This window comes from Gastrolobium bilobum, unplaced genomic scaffold, assembly GCF_033153095.1.
Source record: "Gastrolobium bilobum isolate Gb01-03AN ecotype WA unplaced genomic scaffold, APGP_CSIRO_Gbil_v1 utg73085, whole genome shotgun sequence".
Classification (NCBI taxonomy): domain Eukaryota; kingdom Viridiplantae; phylum Streptophyta; class Magnoliopsida; order Fabales; family Fabaceae; genus Gastrolobium; species Gastrolobium bilobum.
Window position 1 is genome coordinate 19,137 of NW_026895903.1, and position 15,585 is coordinate 34,721.

General features: G+C 36.6%; 1 protein-coding gene across 1 annotated transcript; it reads right to left on the bottom strand.

The window, feature by feature from the left end:
* Positions 1–868: 868 nt before the first annotated feature.
* LOC133296759 (probable methyltransferase PMT7) lies at positions 869–10,838 on the bottom strand. The gene is made up of 5 exons (XM_061495817.1): positions 10,568–10,838; positions 9,478–9,892; positions 1,737–2,023; positions 1,599–1,675; positions 869–904 (listed from the first exon to the last, which is right to left on the bottom strand). Exons 1-5 carry the CDS (start codon positions 10,746–10,748, stop codon positions 869–871), a joined length of 996 nt encoding a protein of 331 aa, XP_061351801.1. The 5' UTR covers positions 10,749–10,838.
* Positions 10,839–15,585: the final 4,747 nt, after the last annotated feature.

Sequence of the window (15,585 nt, forward strand, 5' to 3'; positions counted from 1 at the left end):
ATGTGTCTTTTCCCCAAGTGATGTGTCTTGTCCCAAGTGTTGTGTCTTCTCCCCAAGTGATGTGTCTTTTCCTATTCTTGGAGGGATGTTTCAAGATAGACTTTTAGTATAAATAGGAGGGATTAGGGCCTTTGTAAACAGACTTTGAAGTTATAATATCAATAGGGAGGTTTCTTCTTTTGGTTCTTATCTAGAACTCTGAACTTATCAAGAACCTTGTTCTTGTAGCGTTCAAACCAGACTTATCACTCACCTTCTTCTTTCTTGAGTGTGGCGTCTTTATCCTTCTTCTACTTTTGATTCTTATCTTCCATAAATAACAGGTCAAGATTCTTTATTTCTTGTTTAAATTCTTGATTATAGAAACGATTTTAACTAAATTGGTCTTAGGTCTCACTATTCTTGGTGAGGTTCATATCAGCGGGGGAGCGGGAGGGGGAGTATACGAACCCATCATCAGGGTGTACGATAGGAAAGGCTGCATAGGTTTGGGCCATTCCCATGCCAAAGCCATATGACTCTCTCACTTGGCAGGAAATGTTGTTATGCGGAGAAGGGGATAAGAGGAAAGAGTGGGAATGGTTTCGGTAAAGTCTTAAGTGTATTGGAAAGTAAGCTAGGAAAGTCCTGAGCCTCTTTAATGCTCACGGACACCATTTTGATACTATTTTCTTTCTTATGCATTATACTGTAATCAATTTTATGTACTGTTATCAGTTATACGAATACCATATATACATTTCTTTCACACTTCTTGCTCAGTCTACTCGGTTCTTTACAAAATGCCAGAAACCCCCTTTCAACCATAGATAAATTTAAGAAAACACCCCTATGGTTCAAAACCCAACAACTTAACTGCTCCGACTTATTAAACTGTGCTTATTGACTGCTTATATGGGGTTTCCTGCACATTCACAGAGTTAATTTTACACCACATTGCACAATTTGTTGAGTTTTGAACCATCGGAGGGTTTTCTTAAAATGACCTATAGATGGGGGTTCCTTGCATTTTAACCTAAAAAACACAGCATATTTAAAAGTGTTAAATATTAAATATACTTCTCCAACAAGGGAAGTATGACAGAAAATGGCACTTTGCACAAACCAGAGTAAACAAATACTAAATTGTCACACATCCTTCAAGCCCCAAAAAAATCAGTGGTCATTAATATCAACACATGATCATGGACAGTTTCAAACATAATGATTGAAATCAATTTTAAGAAGACAGACTTGTAACATTGAGTTGCAATGCACTGGCTAGCTTGAGCAACCTAATTAGTAACTTATAACATTGTAGAACAGAAAAAAAATTAATAAAAATAAAAATAACTTTAGAGAATGGATTAACAGATAAATAGAGAGTAGACTCGCATTTTGGTCACTGAAAATATCACAAATCAGTCCTTAAATTATTTAAACTTGTTTCATATTACACTTTTTCCTATCTATTTCCTATCTATGGGACAGATTAACATGAAACAAGTTTGAATAAATTATTCAAATACATAATTTAAATCAAGGAATAAATTGCAAGGTACATTTCTAAGGACCAAACTACCATTTTACTCAATAAGATTAAATAGATCACATCGCACCTTCATCTGTTGTCCACCAATTATATAGTATGTGTCAGCGAATAGATACAAACATGTAATGCCAATATGAAAATTATCTGCCAATTTCAAGGTGCAATCCAATGCCAATATAAAAACATGACAAGGAAAGCCAATTACCATTTTCATGCCAGTCTATACGGCATCGTGAACAGTGAATCATTTCAAATGACCCAGTAGGATATGGTAGTTGTTTTGTGGACAAGGCAGCGATCATTGCACCAATCCCTCTTTCTAATGCAAATTGAATCTGATTTTCATGACCATCCTTGGGGGCAAAGGACATTGTTCGTATATCCAACGGAAGATAAGCTGAAAAACTGGCCACACCACAGCCAACATCCAGAACTTGAACTACCCCTGCAGAATGCAGATTACCGGTCTCATTTGTAATCATATTTCCTAACCTGCATTTGTAAAGCCATTAAATGATTAGCAACTAACTTGAAAAGGGTAATCAGAAAAATATTATTAATTGTGTAAATAATCTGTACAAAGAGGTCTCTATTTATAGAGAATGAAAAAACCTAATACTTGACCTAATGGGCTTGGCCCAATACAACAAATAATAATAATTAAATAACCAATATTTACAACACTCCCCCTCAAGCTGAGGAATAGATATTTATCATTCCCAGCTTGCTAGTAAGTTCTTGAAATCTGTCTGAAGGAAGTCCCTTTGTTAATAGATCAGCCAATTGACGCCCAGTGAGAATGTATGGAGTGGTAATCAGCCCACTATCAAGTTTCTCTTTGATTAAATGACGGTCAACCTCAATATGTTTAGTCCGATCATGTTGAACTGGATTATGAGCTATACAAATAGCGGACTTATTATCACATAGCAGCTTCATAGGTCCCTCATATTTTATTTTGAGATCATCAAATACAATTTTCAGCCACAATAACTCACAAATGCCTTGAGCCATAGCTCGAAATTCAGCTTCTGCACTTGATCTGGCGACCACATCTTGTTTCTTACTTCTCCATGTCACCAAGTTACCGCAAAGAAACATGCAGTAACCAGTGGTAGAACGACGGTCAGTCACAGATCCAGCATAATCAGCATCAGTGTAAACTTCTAAAGAGAGATTGTCATCACGTCGGAATAACAAGCCTTTACTAGGAGTAGCTTTAAGATACTGAAGAATTCTCTCTACTGCCTGCATGTGTTTCTCCTTTGGATCGTGCATAAACTGACTAACAACACTAACAGCATAAGCTAGGTCTGGTCTAGTATAAGCCAGGTATATCAATTTCCCAACTAGCCGTTGATATTGTCCTTTATCAACGGGAGGACTCTCCTCTTCGTAGCCTATCTTGTGGTTCTGCTCAATAGGAGTATTAGAGGGTTTACACCCGAGCTTTCCTGCTTCTTTGAGAAGATCAAGAACATATTTCCTCTGGCTGATAAAAATTCCTTTCCTTGAATGAGCTACTTCTATCCCTAGGAAATATCTCAGTTTCCCAAGGTATTTGACTTCAAACTCAGAGGCAAGCCGTGTTTGCAGAATCTGTTTCTCCACAAAATCATCACCTGTGATAATAATATCATCAACATATACAAGGAGCACAGTAAGCTTCCCATTACGGGAGTGCTTGAAGAAAAGAGTGTGATCTCCTTGACTCTGTCTGTATCCTTAGTAAACCTTCCAAACCTTAGTAAACCTTCCAAACCAGGCACGAGGTGACTGCTTCAATCCATATAAGGCCTTTTTCAATCTACAAACTTTATTTTCTCCCTTCACAGAATCAAAACCAGGCGGGATTTCCATGTGTCTAACTTCTTCTTCTAACTCACCATTGAAGAAAGCATTTTTCACATCAAATTGATTTATATCCCAATTGTAATGGGCAGCAAGGGATAACAAGACTCTCACCGTATTCATCTTTGCAACTGGAGCAAATGTTTCTTCATAATCAATGCCATAGGTTTGAATGTAACCTTTGGCAAATAACCGAGCCTTGTATCTCTCAAGAGTTCCATCAGAATTATATTTCAAAGCATAAACTCATCTGCACCCTACTGCTTTCTTTCCATTAGGTCTATCAATAACCTCCTATGTTTTATTTTTCTCCAACGCATTCATTTCCTCTTGCATGGCTTGAGCCCAATTCCCATCTTTCAAGGCTTCATGTACTGATTTCGGGATTGCAATAGAGTCTAGTGCTGAAACAAAGCTTTTGTGCTGCACAGAAAGATTAGCAGAGGAAACAAAATGGGAGATAGGGTATTGAGTACAAGAGGGACAGGAAGAACAAGATTTCTTGAGACAAGATCTTTTTCCTTTTCTAAGAGCAATGGGTAAATCATCAGAATCAGTAGTAATAGGTAAGTCATCAGAAGTATTAACATCATGATCAAAAATATGAGATTCAGGACTTACCAGTGGTTCAGACGATCGAGGTTGCTGCTGAGGCAATGTGGGTTGTTTCCTTCTTTGATATACCAACTCAGGTGTCATAATCTTCCATATCTCTGGTGTACTTAATGTATCAGTCACAGGAGGATCAGTCACAGGAGGATCACTCACAGGAGGATCAGACACAGGAGGAACAGGAACAAGAGGAGGATACACTGACACAGGTAAAGGAGTAGACACTGAAGATTCAAACTCAAAGAAGGAAGGTGATGAGTTTTCTGGTGAAGGATTCTCCCCCTGAAGATGAGGACCTTGGAAAAAGAACTCAGATTCCTGAAATGTAACATCCATAGAAACAAAAAATTTCCTACTACCAGGGTGATAACACTTGTAGCCCTTCTTATCAGGAACATAACCAAGAAAAACACATTTAATAGCCCTAGGGTCCAACTTACTGCAATGATGTTTATGAACATGAACAAAAGCAACACATCCAAACACTCGTGGAGGAAGACTCGTAGTTGGAATAGAAGGGAAAAAAGAAGTCATGGAGTGAATAGGACTTACATGGTCAAGTACCCGAGTGGGTAAACGGTTGATCAAGAATGCTGCAGTAAGAATAGCATCTCCCCAATAGTATTTCGGTACATGTGTCTGAAACATTAATGCACGAGCCACTTCAAGAAGGTGACGATTTTTTCTTTCAGCAACCCCATTCTGTTGGGGGGTGTCAACACAAGTAAGTTCATGAATCATACCGTTATTTCGTATAAATTGAGAAAAACTGTGATTAACATATTCAGTACCATTATCTGTTCTTAGTCTCTTGATTTTTTTACCAAATTGGGTCTCAACCATTTTATAAAATTGAAAGAACAGTTGTGGTACCTCAGACTTTTCACGCATTAAGTAAACCCAAGTTACACGAGTGCAATCATCAATAAAAGAAACAAACCATCTATTTCCAGAAGCATGATGGACTTTAGAAGGACCCCAAACATCAGAATGAATAAGATCAAAGGGTGCAACACTCTAGTAATACTAGAAGGAAAAAACACACGATGATGCTTAGCAAATTCACAAACATCACAATGAAAAAACTCAACAGGCTTAGACAAAAACAATGACGGAAATAAAGACTTGAGTAAACTAAATGGAGGATGTCCCAAACGCTTATGATGAAGCCAAATCAAAGAATCAGCAGTTGATTGACCATGAGACATCAAGATGTGATCTGTTACTTTAGTTGCGGGAGATTGTGATACCAGACAGTACAGCCCACCTTGCTCTTTAGCATTACCAATCGTCTTCCCCGTGGCGAGATCCTGAAAAACACAATGGGTAGGGAAGAAGGTTACAGTACAATTCAAATCTTTTGTAATTTTATGAATAGAAAGAAGATTTGTGGAGAGTTTAGGAACATGAAGAACATCTTTAGGATGTAAGGACTGCTGTAAGTTTATGTCACCAGAACCCGCAACTAATGTATGTGAGCCATCAGCTACGGCTATTGTATGAGTTCCAATGGTGGGATGATAAGAAGTAAAGGAGTCAGCACAACATGCCATATGATCAGTAGCACCAGAATCAACAACCCAAGAATGTTTAAAATCATTAAATGAAGAAAGGAAAGAATAAGTTTTGGAGCTCATACCAGTCATAGTCAAAGCACTAGTATCAGATGGCTTACTCAGAGAATCAAGGATGATTCGGAGCCATTCCAACTCATCTGGACGAAATGCAGGTTGGGTCTCATTAGGTGCAGAAGTTATTTTAGTAAAATGCGGTTGACCACGCATCCTAGTCATCTTTTCTAAGACAGTTTGCTTTCCATGGAGGCGAAAGCATAGATCCTTGATATGACCTGTTCTTTTACAATAAGAACACCATCGATCATCTCTCTTAGGTCTAGAAGATGCACCATCAGAAAACTTTGTAAAGGAACTCCTTTGAGAAGAGGCCATACTGCACAAAAAATGGTCAAAGGATAACACCAAGAAGCCAAAAATCACAAAAAAATACCAAACGACGTCCGATCTGAGAGGAGAGCACAGATCCAGAAAGAGGATGAGGAGAAGATCAGAAAACTTTTTGGCCGGAGCTGGAAAAAGTGGCCCACGCGCTGGTGGAGGTGTCTGCGAGTGGGCTTCACTCGCCGGGAGTGTGGCGGCGCGTGAGAGCGCGTGCGGCGGCCGACGGAGCTGAAATTTCTGCGGCGAGGCCATCCGACGGTCGCGAACGTATCTGTGGCCGGTCGGAGTTGAAAGGTCGCCGGAAAAGTGTCCAAAACGCGATGAACAGTAGCGGCCTTGTGTTGATTTGGGAAGATCCAGTCGTCAAACGATTATAACACGTCCGTAAGCTGATAGATCAGAGTAAAAGGATTTGAAAACTGGTCCTCTTGGTCCAAAAGGTCCACCGGAAAAATTTTCCGGTGGCGACTAATGGCGGCAAGAGGCTAAGAAAGAAGGTTTCTGTTTTAACGGAGGTAATTGTGGAAGCAGAACCCTCGGGATCGAGAGCTTTGATACCAACTTGAAAAGGGTAATCAGAAAAATATTATTAATTGTGTAAATAATTTGTACAAAGAGGTATCAGAGCCTCGGTGTACTGGGTTCGATCCTCGCCGCCCCCCACTTTCTTTCAAGTGGAATTTCTTTGTTTGCACAGGTAGGTGGGCCTGTGCATTGTCCACCCTTCAAGCCCAGTGGGCTCTCGTGTGAGGGGACGTGTTGAGATATATAAAACCATTAATGTAGCTTCACCCAACAGCTTAAGCTTTTGAGTTGAATTGGTTCTTTACAAACTACATCTTGCACTATTCAATCAAGGGATAATATTCCACAAGAATCAAAGTACCCAGTAAAGAGATAAAATTTTGGGAAAAGGTAAAAAAACAATTGGCATCTTTATAGGTAGAACTATATATATATATATATATATATATATATATATATATATATATATATATATATATATATATATATATATATATATATATATATATATATATATATTGAGAGAGAGAGGGAGGAGGAATCTTTTTACTCTAGTGTGCAAGACTAAGAAGACTTACTCCCCATCTGAAGAGTTGATTTCTGTCCATCTAATAGTTGAGATGGGAAGTAAGTCTTCTTAATCTTGCACTAGAGTAAAAAAATTCCTCCTATATATATATATATATATATATATATATATATATATAGTAGAGTGTTTAGGTATTGTTTATTAGTCCCCACATCATGAATGTAAATAAGGCCCAAGCCCATGTATTCTATTTTTAGATTTTCTTGGCCAAAAAGGAAACCTTATATCAAACTACCAAGCCTCACACATCACAACAAAATGGAGTGGTTGAACGGAAAAGGAGACATCTGCTTCAAACAGCGCACACCCTTCTTCATATGTATGTTTAGCTTTGCTTTTGGGCGGATGCTATTAATACATCGTGTTTTCTCATCAATTGCATACCTTCTTCTAGTTTCCTGACACTCCTATGTATCTTTACCTCCGCATGTTTTTGGATGTACCTACCTCACTTCAGGCAAGGGCAAATCCTTCAAGTGCCTCTTCCTTCATTACTCGTGTGTTTAAAAAGGTTATTGCTACTACTCTCCTAATCTCAAAAGTCACATTATTTCTGTTGATATCACCTTCCTCCATCAACAACCTTTCTCTTGTTCCCCTACTCCAATGTCACAGGTTAATCATATTATTCCTATTCCCTTTCTTGATTCTTCCTATCCCCTACTTCTACCTCATCCAGGTTGGCACCAAGAAATTATTGATGAAATGACTGCTCTCTACTCAAATGACACACGGGATCTGGTTCCTGCTCCTACAGGAAAATCTGGTGTCGAATGTTGCTGAACATTCACAGTCAAGGTTGGTCCTGATAACACTATTGACTATCTGAAAGCCTACTTAGTGCCAAAGGAATACACTCATATTATTGGCCACGACTATAGGTAAACCTTCTCTCCCGTCACCGAGATGGCTTTTGTCTTTCCCTTACTGTCGTTCGTCACTGCCCCTTTCTTCAGCTCGACATTAAAAATGTTTTCTTGCACGGTAATTTGCAAGAAGTGTACATGGAGCACCCACCCAACTTTGTTGCTTAGGGGAAGTCTGGATTAGTGTGCAAAATCCACAAATCTTTATATGGCTTGAAGCAGTCACCTCGAATTTGGTTTAGCCGTTTTAGTTTAGTTGTTCAAGCTTTTGGTTTAGCTCACAGCAAAGTCGATCACTTTGTTTTCTATCGGCATAGTTCTTTTGTCAGTGCATTTAACTCATTGTCTACGGTGCGATCCAGTTGGGATTGAATAGCTAAATAGTACTTTTTCAATCAATTTCAAACCAAAGATCTTGGCAAGCTTTGTTATTTCTTTGGCACTGAGGTGGCACAATCCAGGCAAGACATCACCATGTATAAGAGAAAGTATGCCTTGGATATCATGGAGGAGATTGATATGGGATACAAGCCTATTGACACCCCCATGGACCTTAATGTTAAGCTTCTGCCCAGACAAGAGGAGCCTCTGACAAATCTTGGCCATTTTCAAAGACTGGTTGGGAAGCTAAATTATCTTACTGTAACCGAACCAGATATCTCTTTTGCAATAAGTTGTGGCTGTTGTGTATCTTAATCATGCGGATTACATCATGTGTCCTTTGTTTCCTTCTCTTTTAACAACGGTGACAGTTGCATAATTTGGCTGAACATATTGAAATGAACATAAGCGATATAAATACATACTTGAAGAAGACAACCAACCATAAACTAGGCAATCACGTCACGTCACTTCTGTTAAGCACAAATCAATTTGTCACGTATTTACATTGTATATCTTTAACAAATTCAATAAGATCAGGGCACAAAGGTTATTTGGTTTCCTAAAGAACTAAATCATAAGTCATAATTGGGAGAAAAAAATTCTAAACTCTAGAAAAAGATGCTCAAATTATTTGCAGAAGCTACCTCTAGATAACAAATTCTTAGTACATCACAACACTAGGTTTATCAGTACTAAAATGAGATAAAAATTTACATCTACCATTTTTTTAGAATCGATCGATAGATCATATCTTTACTTGTTCTCTCTACAGTTACCTCAAACTTTGCTTATTTCTTTTTTTGAGGATCGGACATTCATAAACTGCTCTATCGTAATTCTTAGCGGATAATCCCAATTTAGGTAATTAATTTCTCAGTATATAATCAGCTCTAGACTAAAAAATATCAAAATGAGATTAAATTTGACATTTAGCAAATTGAAATAGATGATATCTACTCATGTTCTCTTCACATAGCCATCCTAATCTGATTTAAAAAAATTATGTACCAGACATGAATTTATTTTTTTGGAAGAAAAATAAAATCATCATAATAGTTGCCATGTCTCCAAAAAAAAGTTAATAAAATCATTAGAAAACCATCTCTGCAGTCAGCATGGTCCTCAGATAAAAGGGAACAAAAACAAGTAAACTATAGCTACCTCTCAATGTATTCAGATGCCCCATGCTTGAAATGGGTACCACCACCAGGAAACCACCAGAGCTGATCCTTCTCATGGACCCAATTCTGGCCTCCTTTGACTTCTGCAAGATGTGTATGATTCACATTACTTCGCCAAACATAATCCCTTCTAAGAGGCCATTTGATAGGTATTTTATAATCAGTTGGTGGAGGAACCAAGCAAAATAAGCGCTTTTCAAGTGGAGGGCATAGTCTCTCCAGTTCTTCTTTTCTAGACAGATCAAGGTTTGGGATCAATGTTGTGACATAAGAAACATCATGGCAGGGAATATACTCATTGAACGTCAAAGGGCATACATCTATCCCAGTTTCCGGAATAACTAGGGGAGTTTTGCGGTAAGTCAGACCAACTTTGTTAGTAAATCCGAAAATGCCTACAAGAGTTAGAAATATTTGTATATCAGTCACAAATCAGCAATCTGAAACTGCAAGCTTTGGCAGAAGTGTAATTAACAATTGTTTGCAACTCAACCAAGATGAGTAGATTCAAGGCATAAAGCAGTTGTTTTTAAACAGAATATACATATTGATACCATTTGAAGAGAAGCCCACTACTTGGATTTGACAGCATTGAAATCATTCTACATAGAATACCCTACTATTTAATATCCATTTACTTGAATCGAAGAATTTGAAGGTGCTTAATGACATAGATTCCTTCCTACCCCAGTTAGGCTTCAATATTAATTATATGAGTAATCAAAAGCTGATATTTTAGAAACAGAAGCATTTTAAAGAAAATGACATGCTAAGAAGCTCCCCTTATGAGCTGATGCATGAGAGGGTCAGAACCATTGTCTGGGTACAGTAGATAGCCTTATCTAACATTTGCATGACCCTTATTATATAATTCGAACATGTGACCAGGGGGTCACAACACTTGTGAGAAGCATTTTAAAGAAACCGACGAAATTTTTAGAAATCGATACCATAAAGGATGTGAAACCCACGTAGCGATAATACGAAAATTTGCAAGAGGACAATAAATGGCCACAAGAAAACAAGTAAAAAAAAGGAATTTTGCACCTGAGTTGAGCTGAAGAGGTTACCATTAGAAGAAGGACGAGCAGAAGAAGAAGAAGCATAAGAGGCAAGCTGAGAGATGTAAAGTGGAGCATTGTTTCCAAAAAGGGTACCCATGTAAAAAGAGACAATCATTAACAGCAAAGCAGCCATGATCATCTGCCCAGATTTGGAATCAAAGGCAGAACCCAAAGCAAAACCCCCCATTTGTTATTCCTTCCCCCTTCTTCTTCACTGCTACAGCTGGGTTTCTTCGTAATATTTCATAGAGAGAAAAAAATCAGAGAAGAAGCAGCTGCATTGGTGCGTGAGAGATAGAGAGGAGAGTTTCAAGTTGTGCAAACAACCCTTTTCTATACCAGTTTCAGATCGGTGAAAATTCGTTTATTTATTTTTTTTCTACCTTTTTTCCCTTATGTAAGTAATCGGAATTGGTCTTCTTAACGTTCTTTAAAATTAGGGTTCGCTTTTTATAAATGCAAATGGAGATAATTTATATATACTGAGCCTAAAATAACGTGATGAGCTAAAAATTATAAGAATCTACATTGTTAAATAATTATTAAAATAAAATTATTGATGCTGAAGCAAAGATTTGATAAAGATTATGCATAATTATGATAGGATAATTATTTCGAAAGTAAAATAATGCTTGAACCGCTTTTCTAATGAAAAGTGCAAATCTGATTCTGCATCACGGTATAAATGTATACCGGTAAAGTATCCCAAAAAATTGTAACAAAAATATAAATATTCCTAAAAAATATATAACAAAAATATAAATATTCCTCAAAAAATATATAGGTCAAGGATATCAAGTTTGGAGTAAGAATAATGAGCGATGATGTCAGAACTAATATCGGCTACAGATAAAACGCGTACCGACTAAGTGCTGCGAAAATTATAAGAAAAATATGATAATTTTTAGAAAAAATATCTAGGTTCAGAATCTAAAGTTTGGTAAAAAATGATTAGTGGGGCTATTAGAACTAATATCGATGGATTAATTAAGTGTACCTATAAATAGAATTGTGCACAAAACCTTAGTCAAATTTTTTAACCTCTACGTAGATGCCTTATTTTCAAATACACTCATGGCTGCCATATGCTCTTCCACTAGCTCTTATCATTTTCTCTCCATGAAAATACCAAAACTTGCATATTTTACCTTCTCTATTTTATCTAATCACTAGGGAACCTTGAAAGCAAACACTTTGGTAGAAAAAAAAAACCTCATCTTAGAGCCACAAAGATTCTGCCCATGTGTGTTTAAACACCACACCTCCATTTGTGAGAGCTTGAGTCACCATCTTCACTTGTGTTGAAGCCTTGGAACAAGAAAGAACCAACATTTACATGATCAAATTTCATGCACCTTGTTGGATGGTCATGGAGGCAGTGTTAAAGCCTTAAAAGTCCATTCTTTTTGCTGTCTTGAAGCTCATGGGTATATACCTCAACAGTTCCCTTTGTGTTTTCATGAAAATAACATGATTTAAAGATGTAAAATTATGAGTTTTAATAACTTAAACGTTGGTTGATGAACCTACGTGTTAAAATGCATGCTAAGTCGATGGAATAGATGTATATAGGTAAAAGATAGAACTTTAATGGATTATTTCATGTTGGGCTGCTGTTTTTGGCCACTGTCACGAAATATCCAGATATGATATCTGAATATGTGCGACGACAGCGAACCTGTTTTAGTAAAAATTTAATATCTGGAGCTACAAAGCTCCAAATTGAGTGTCGTTTAGACCTATGTGTAGCTAACACATAGAGCTACAATCCTATAAAATTTTGTAGACATTGAATAAGTGATTTGATCTCAGTGTTAGTTTGAAGTCGCGTCTTGGTTATTAGAAATTCAGTTTGCAACAGTCACTTTGCGAAAAACATAACCGGAGTTATACAACTCCGATTGAGGCATATAATATGTCGTTGGAAATACTAGGATTTCTAGTTTAACATATTAAAATCTCAGAAATTTTGGTAAAGAGTTGCATCTGCAATTTCAAAAATGGTAAGCGAAGTTTGTTGTCGTATTCTTAAATAGAGTTGATTTCTTTGGAATGTTCTTCAAGGATATGAATTATAGATTCTATTATACTTGTAAGTGATGTTCTAAGGTTAAGAGACCTTAGGGAATGGACTTAGTTCCTCTCACCTTGAGTTGGTGTCACTACGTAAAGAATGACTCCGTAAAGATAATATATAAAAGAATGACGTAAACGAGTATATTTATTAATTGCCTTTATATCTTGAAATAGGTTGTGATTTTGTGAGGGCCTATGATTGTGGTCCTTTGGATACTCAGAGTTCATTGGAGCATGTTGCAGATAAGGTAAGCTTTTGGTCCTCGATTTTATCCGTTGTTTGTTCCACCAAACTCCATAGGAGGGTGGTTTATATGCATGGTATGCTTTTACGAAAATGATATATGCATTGATATATGCCTGAAATATGTGGATATACCTGTTGATGTAATGTATGGATGTGATGTTGGGTACTTACACGATCAGGCAGCAACCCTGGTGTGTAATATACCTGTTGATGTAATGTATAGATGTGATGTTAGTACTTGTACAATCAGGAGGAACCCTGGTGTGCAAGGCATGAGGCAGCATCCCTCATGTTTGGTAGGTAGCAGACATGCATAAACCTTATCTTGTTCCCTGGCCAGTTGAACCGCACTTGCATACATCACATGAGATATGAACTGTGGTACATGATTTTCTGAGAATTTAAATATATTGTCTCGATTATATTGCTTTGACATGAACATGCATTGTATTTAGTGTTTTGAACTTATTATATACTTGTAAGTGAGCTTGGGGCGGAAGAGTCCTTGAGGACCCCTTGTCTTACTGAGATTTCTGTTAGAAATCTCACCCCTTCTGGGGCACATTTTTCAGGTACTGAGATTGTTGATGTTGGTGCATCTCGAGGCAAAAGGCCGGAGTCGAGTTGTTGGCATGAAATGCATGCATTATGTTTATGAAATATTTTATAGCTGAGGCATGCTTAATATTGACAGTATTTATTATGTGCATTTGATGTGAGCATAGGGATTGTCTATGCCATATTGTAATATGCTTGATGTATTGTTGTTGGGGATTATGTATTAATTATATTGGTCCTTATTTTTGTAATATGATTTGCATGTGAGATGGCCTAAGTAAAGGATTGTTAGGTGTCACCGTTCATGCATGTATTAGTTGTTTAAACACCATGAAATATGACAACATAGATGCCTAGAAAGATATGAAATAGCTTAACTAAACTGATTACCTGATGGTATGTCTTATGTAAGGACAACTAAGCATAAGATGAAGTAATATGGGGCAAAGAGGGTTGAATGCTAAACCCCAGCTTGTAGATAAAGATATTCCATTTCGCTACTGTCATGGAATATCCAGATATTGGTGATCTAATATCCGAATATTGATATCCGGATATATCCCCGACAAATATCTGAATATTCTGGGTGAACAGAAGTAAAAATGAATGTTTAAAAAGAAAGGTTTGTGACTTTATGGAACTTAAATATGTAAGGCTTAAATCCATTTCTAAGGAGTGTGGTGCCTTAATAAATGTGAATGAAAAGGCAAGTAGCTATAATAAATAATTTAGATGTGAACGAATGTCTTAGGGTCTGTCTTTATTACTATGTCATAGTTGACTAGATAATAGAAGAATTTCGTAAGATTGTCATGAAATGAATAATTAATTATGTTGATGGTTAAGTATGACATAAAGTAATTAGTGGATAATTTTGATATCAATGGACATTACAAGTAAATAATTAACGATGATTACGATAATAGGTAAGTGTAAGATTAATCATGCAAATTGTAACACATAGGATAAATGAAAAAGTTTATCCGCATTTTTCACTTAGTAATTCTAACGTTAATTCCACTGCAAGTAAGTAATATTAAGCTACGCTTAGTACCATTATGATGTTAATAAACCGGGTATACACGGGGTGTTACAAAAAATCAAGGTATTTTTGTAATTATAATTTATTTTAGGGTTATAATAGTCTTTTTTATTATAATTTTTTAATTTAACCCAAAATGACGTCATTTTGGGAGCGAATATAGATAACTTATCTACATTCTCTATAGAAATATTAAAGCCTTATAATTATAGTAATTTTATATCTGAGTGGTGACAGTTGGCGAGACACACACACAGATAGATATATATATATATATATATATATATATATATATATATATATATGTTTATATTTTCTTATGCAATAGGAGATAAGATATCTCATGTTGCACTCACAAACTTATGTGGGTCCCACTATACAAGAAAAGAGAAAAAAATTGAAGTGGGTTCCACACCTTTTTTGAATGTGTAGGAGAGACTTGTTGTATCCTGTCACGTGAGGCTAATATTTCTATATATATATATATGGATATATATATATATATATATATATATATATATATATATATATTTACGAAATTAGTTTTGCATATGTGGCAAAAAATTAAAAATCATTAGAGAGAGAAAAATTATAAAGAATAGAGAGAGACCAATTATGTTGCACTAACCAGTGTTATTAAAACCAGACCGGCCCGGCCGGTCTGACCGATTGGCCCTGAAACTGGCCCACCGATTGGCCCCGAAACTGGCCCATCAACCGGTTCGGTTCAAGCAATAAATTGGATGTCATTGACCTGGTATCAACCCGGTGAGCCGGTGATGAACCGCGGTTCAACCAGTATAAATCAATACTGATTTTCTTTCTCAAACCGATTTTTCAAAATGACACAGAAAATATTTCATATATTGTCGTCGTCATGTTTGGAAACCGAGGGCACATGTAACACCCCGTATATATCCGGTAGTGTTATCATTACATCGTATTAAGCTACGCTTGATTAAAAAAAAGCGGAATATTCTTTTTATTTTCAATTATGACATCACTATCAATTACCAACTAGATTACTTAATCAATTTCATAAAATATCGCCTGAATGTAAATTGCAATAAGACATCTACTGAAATACCTCAATCTAATATA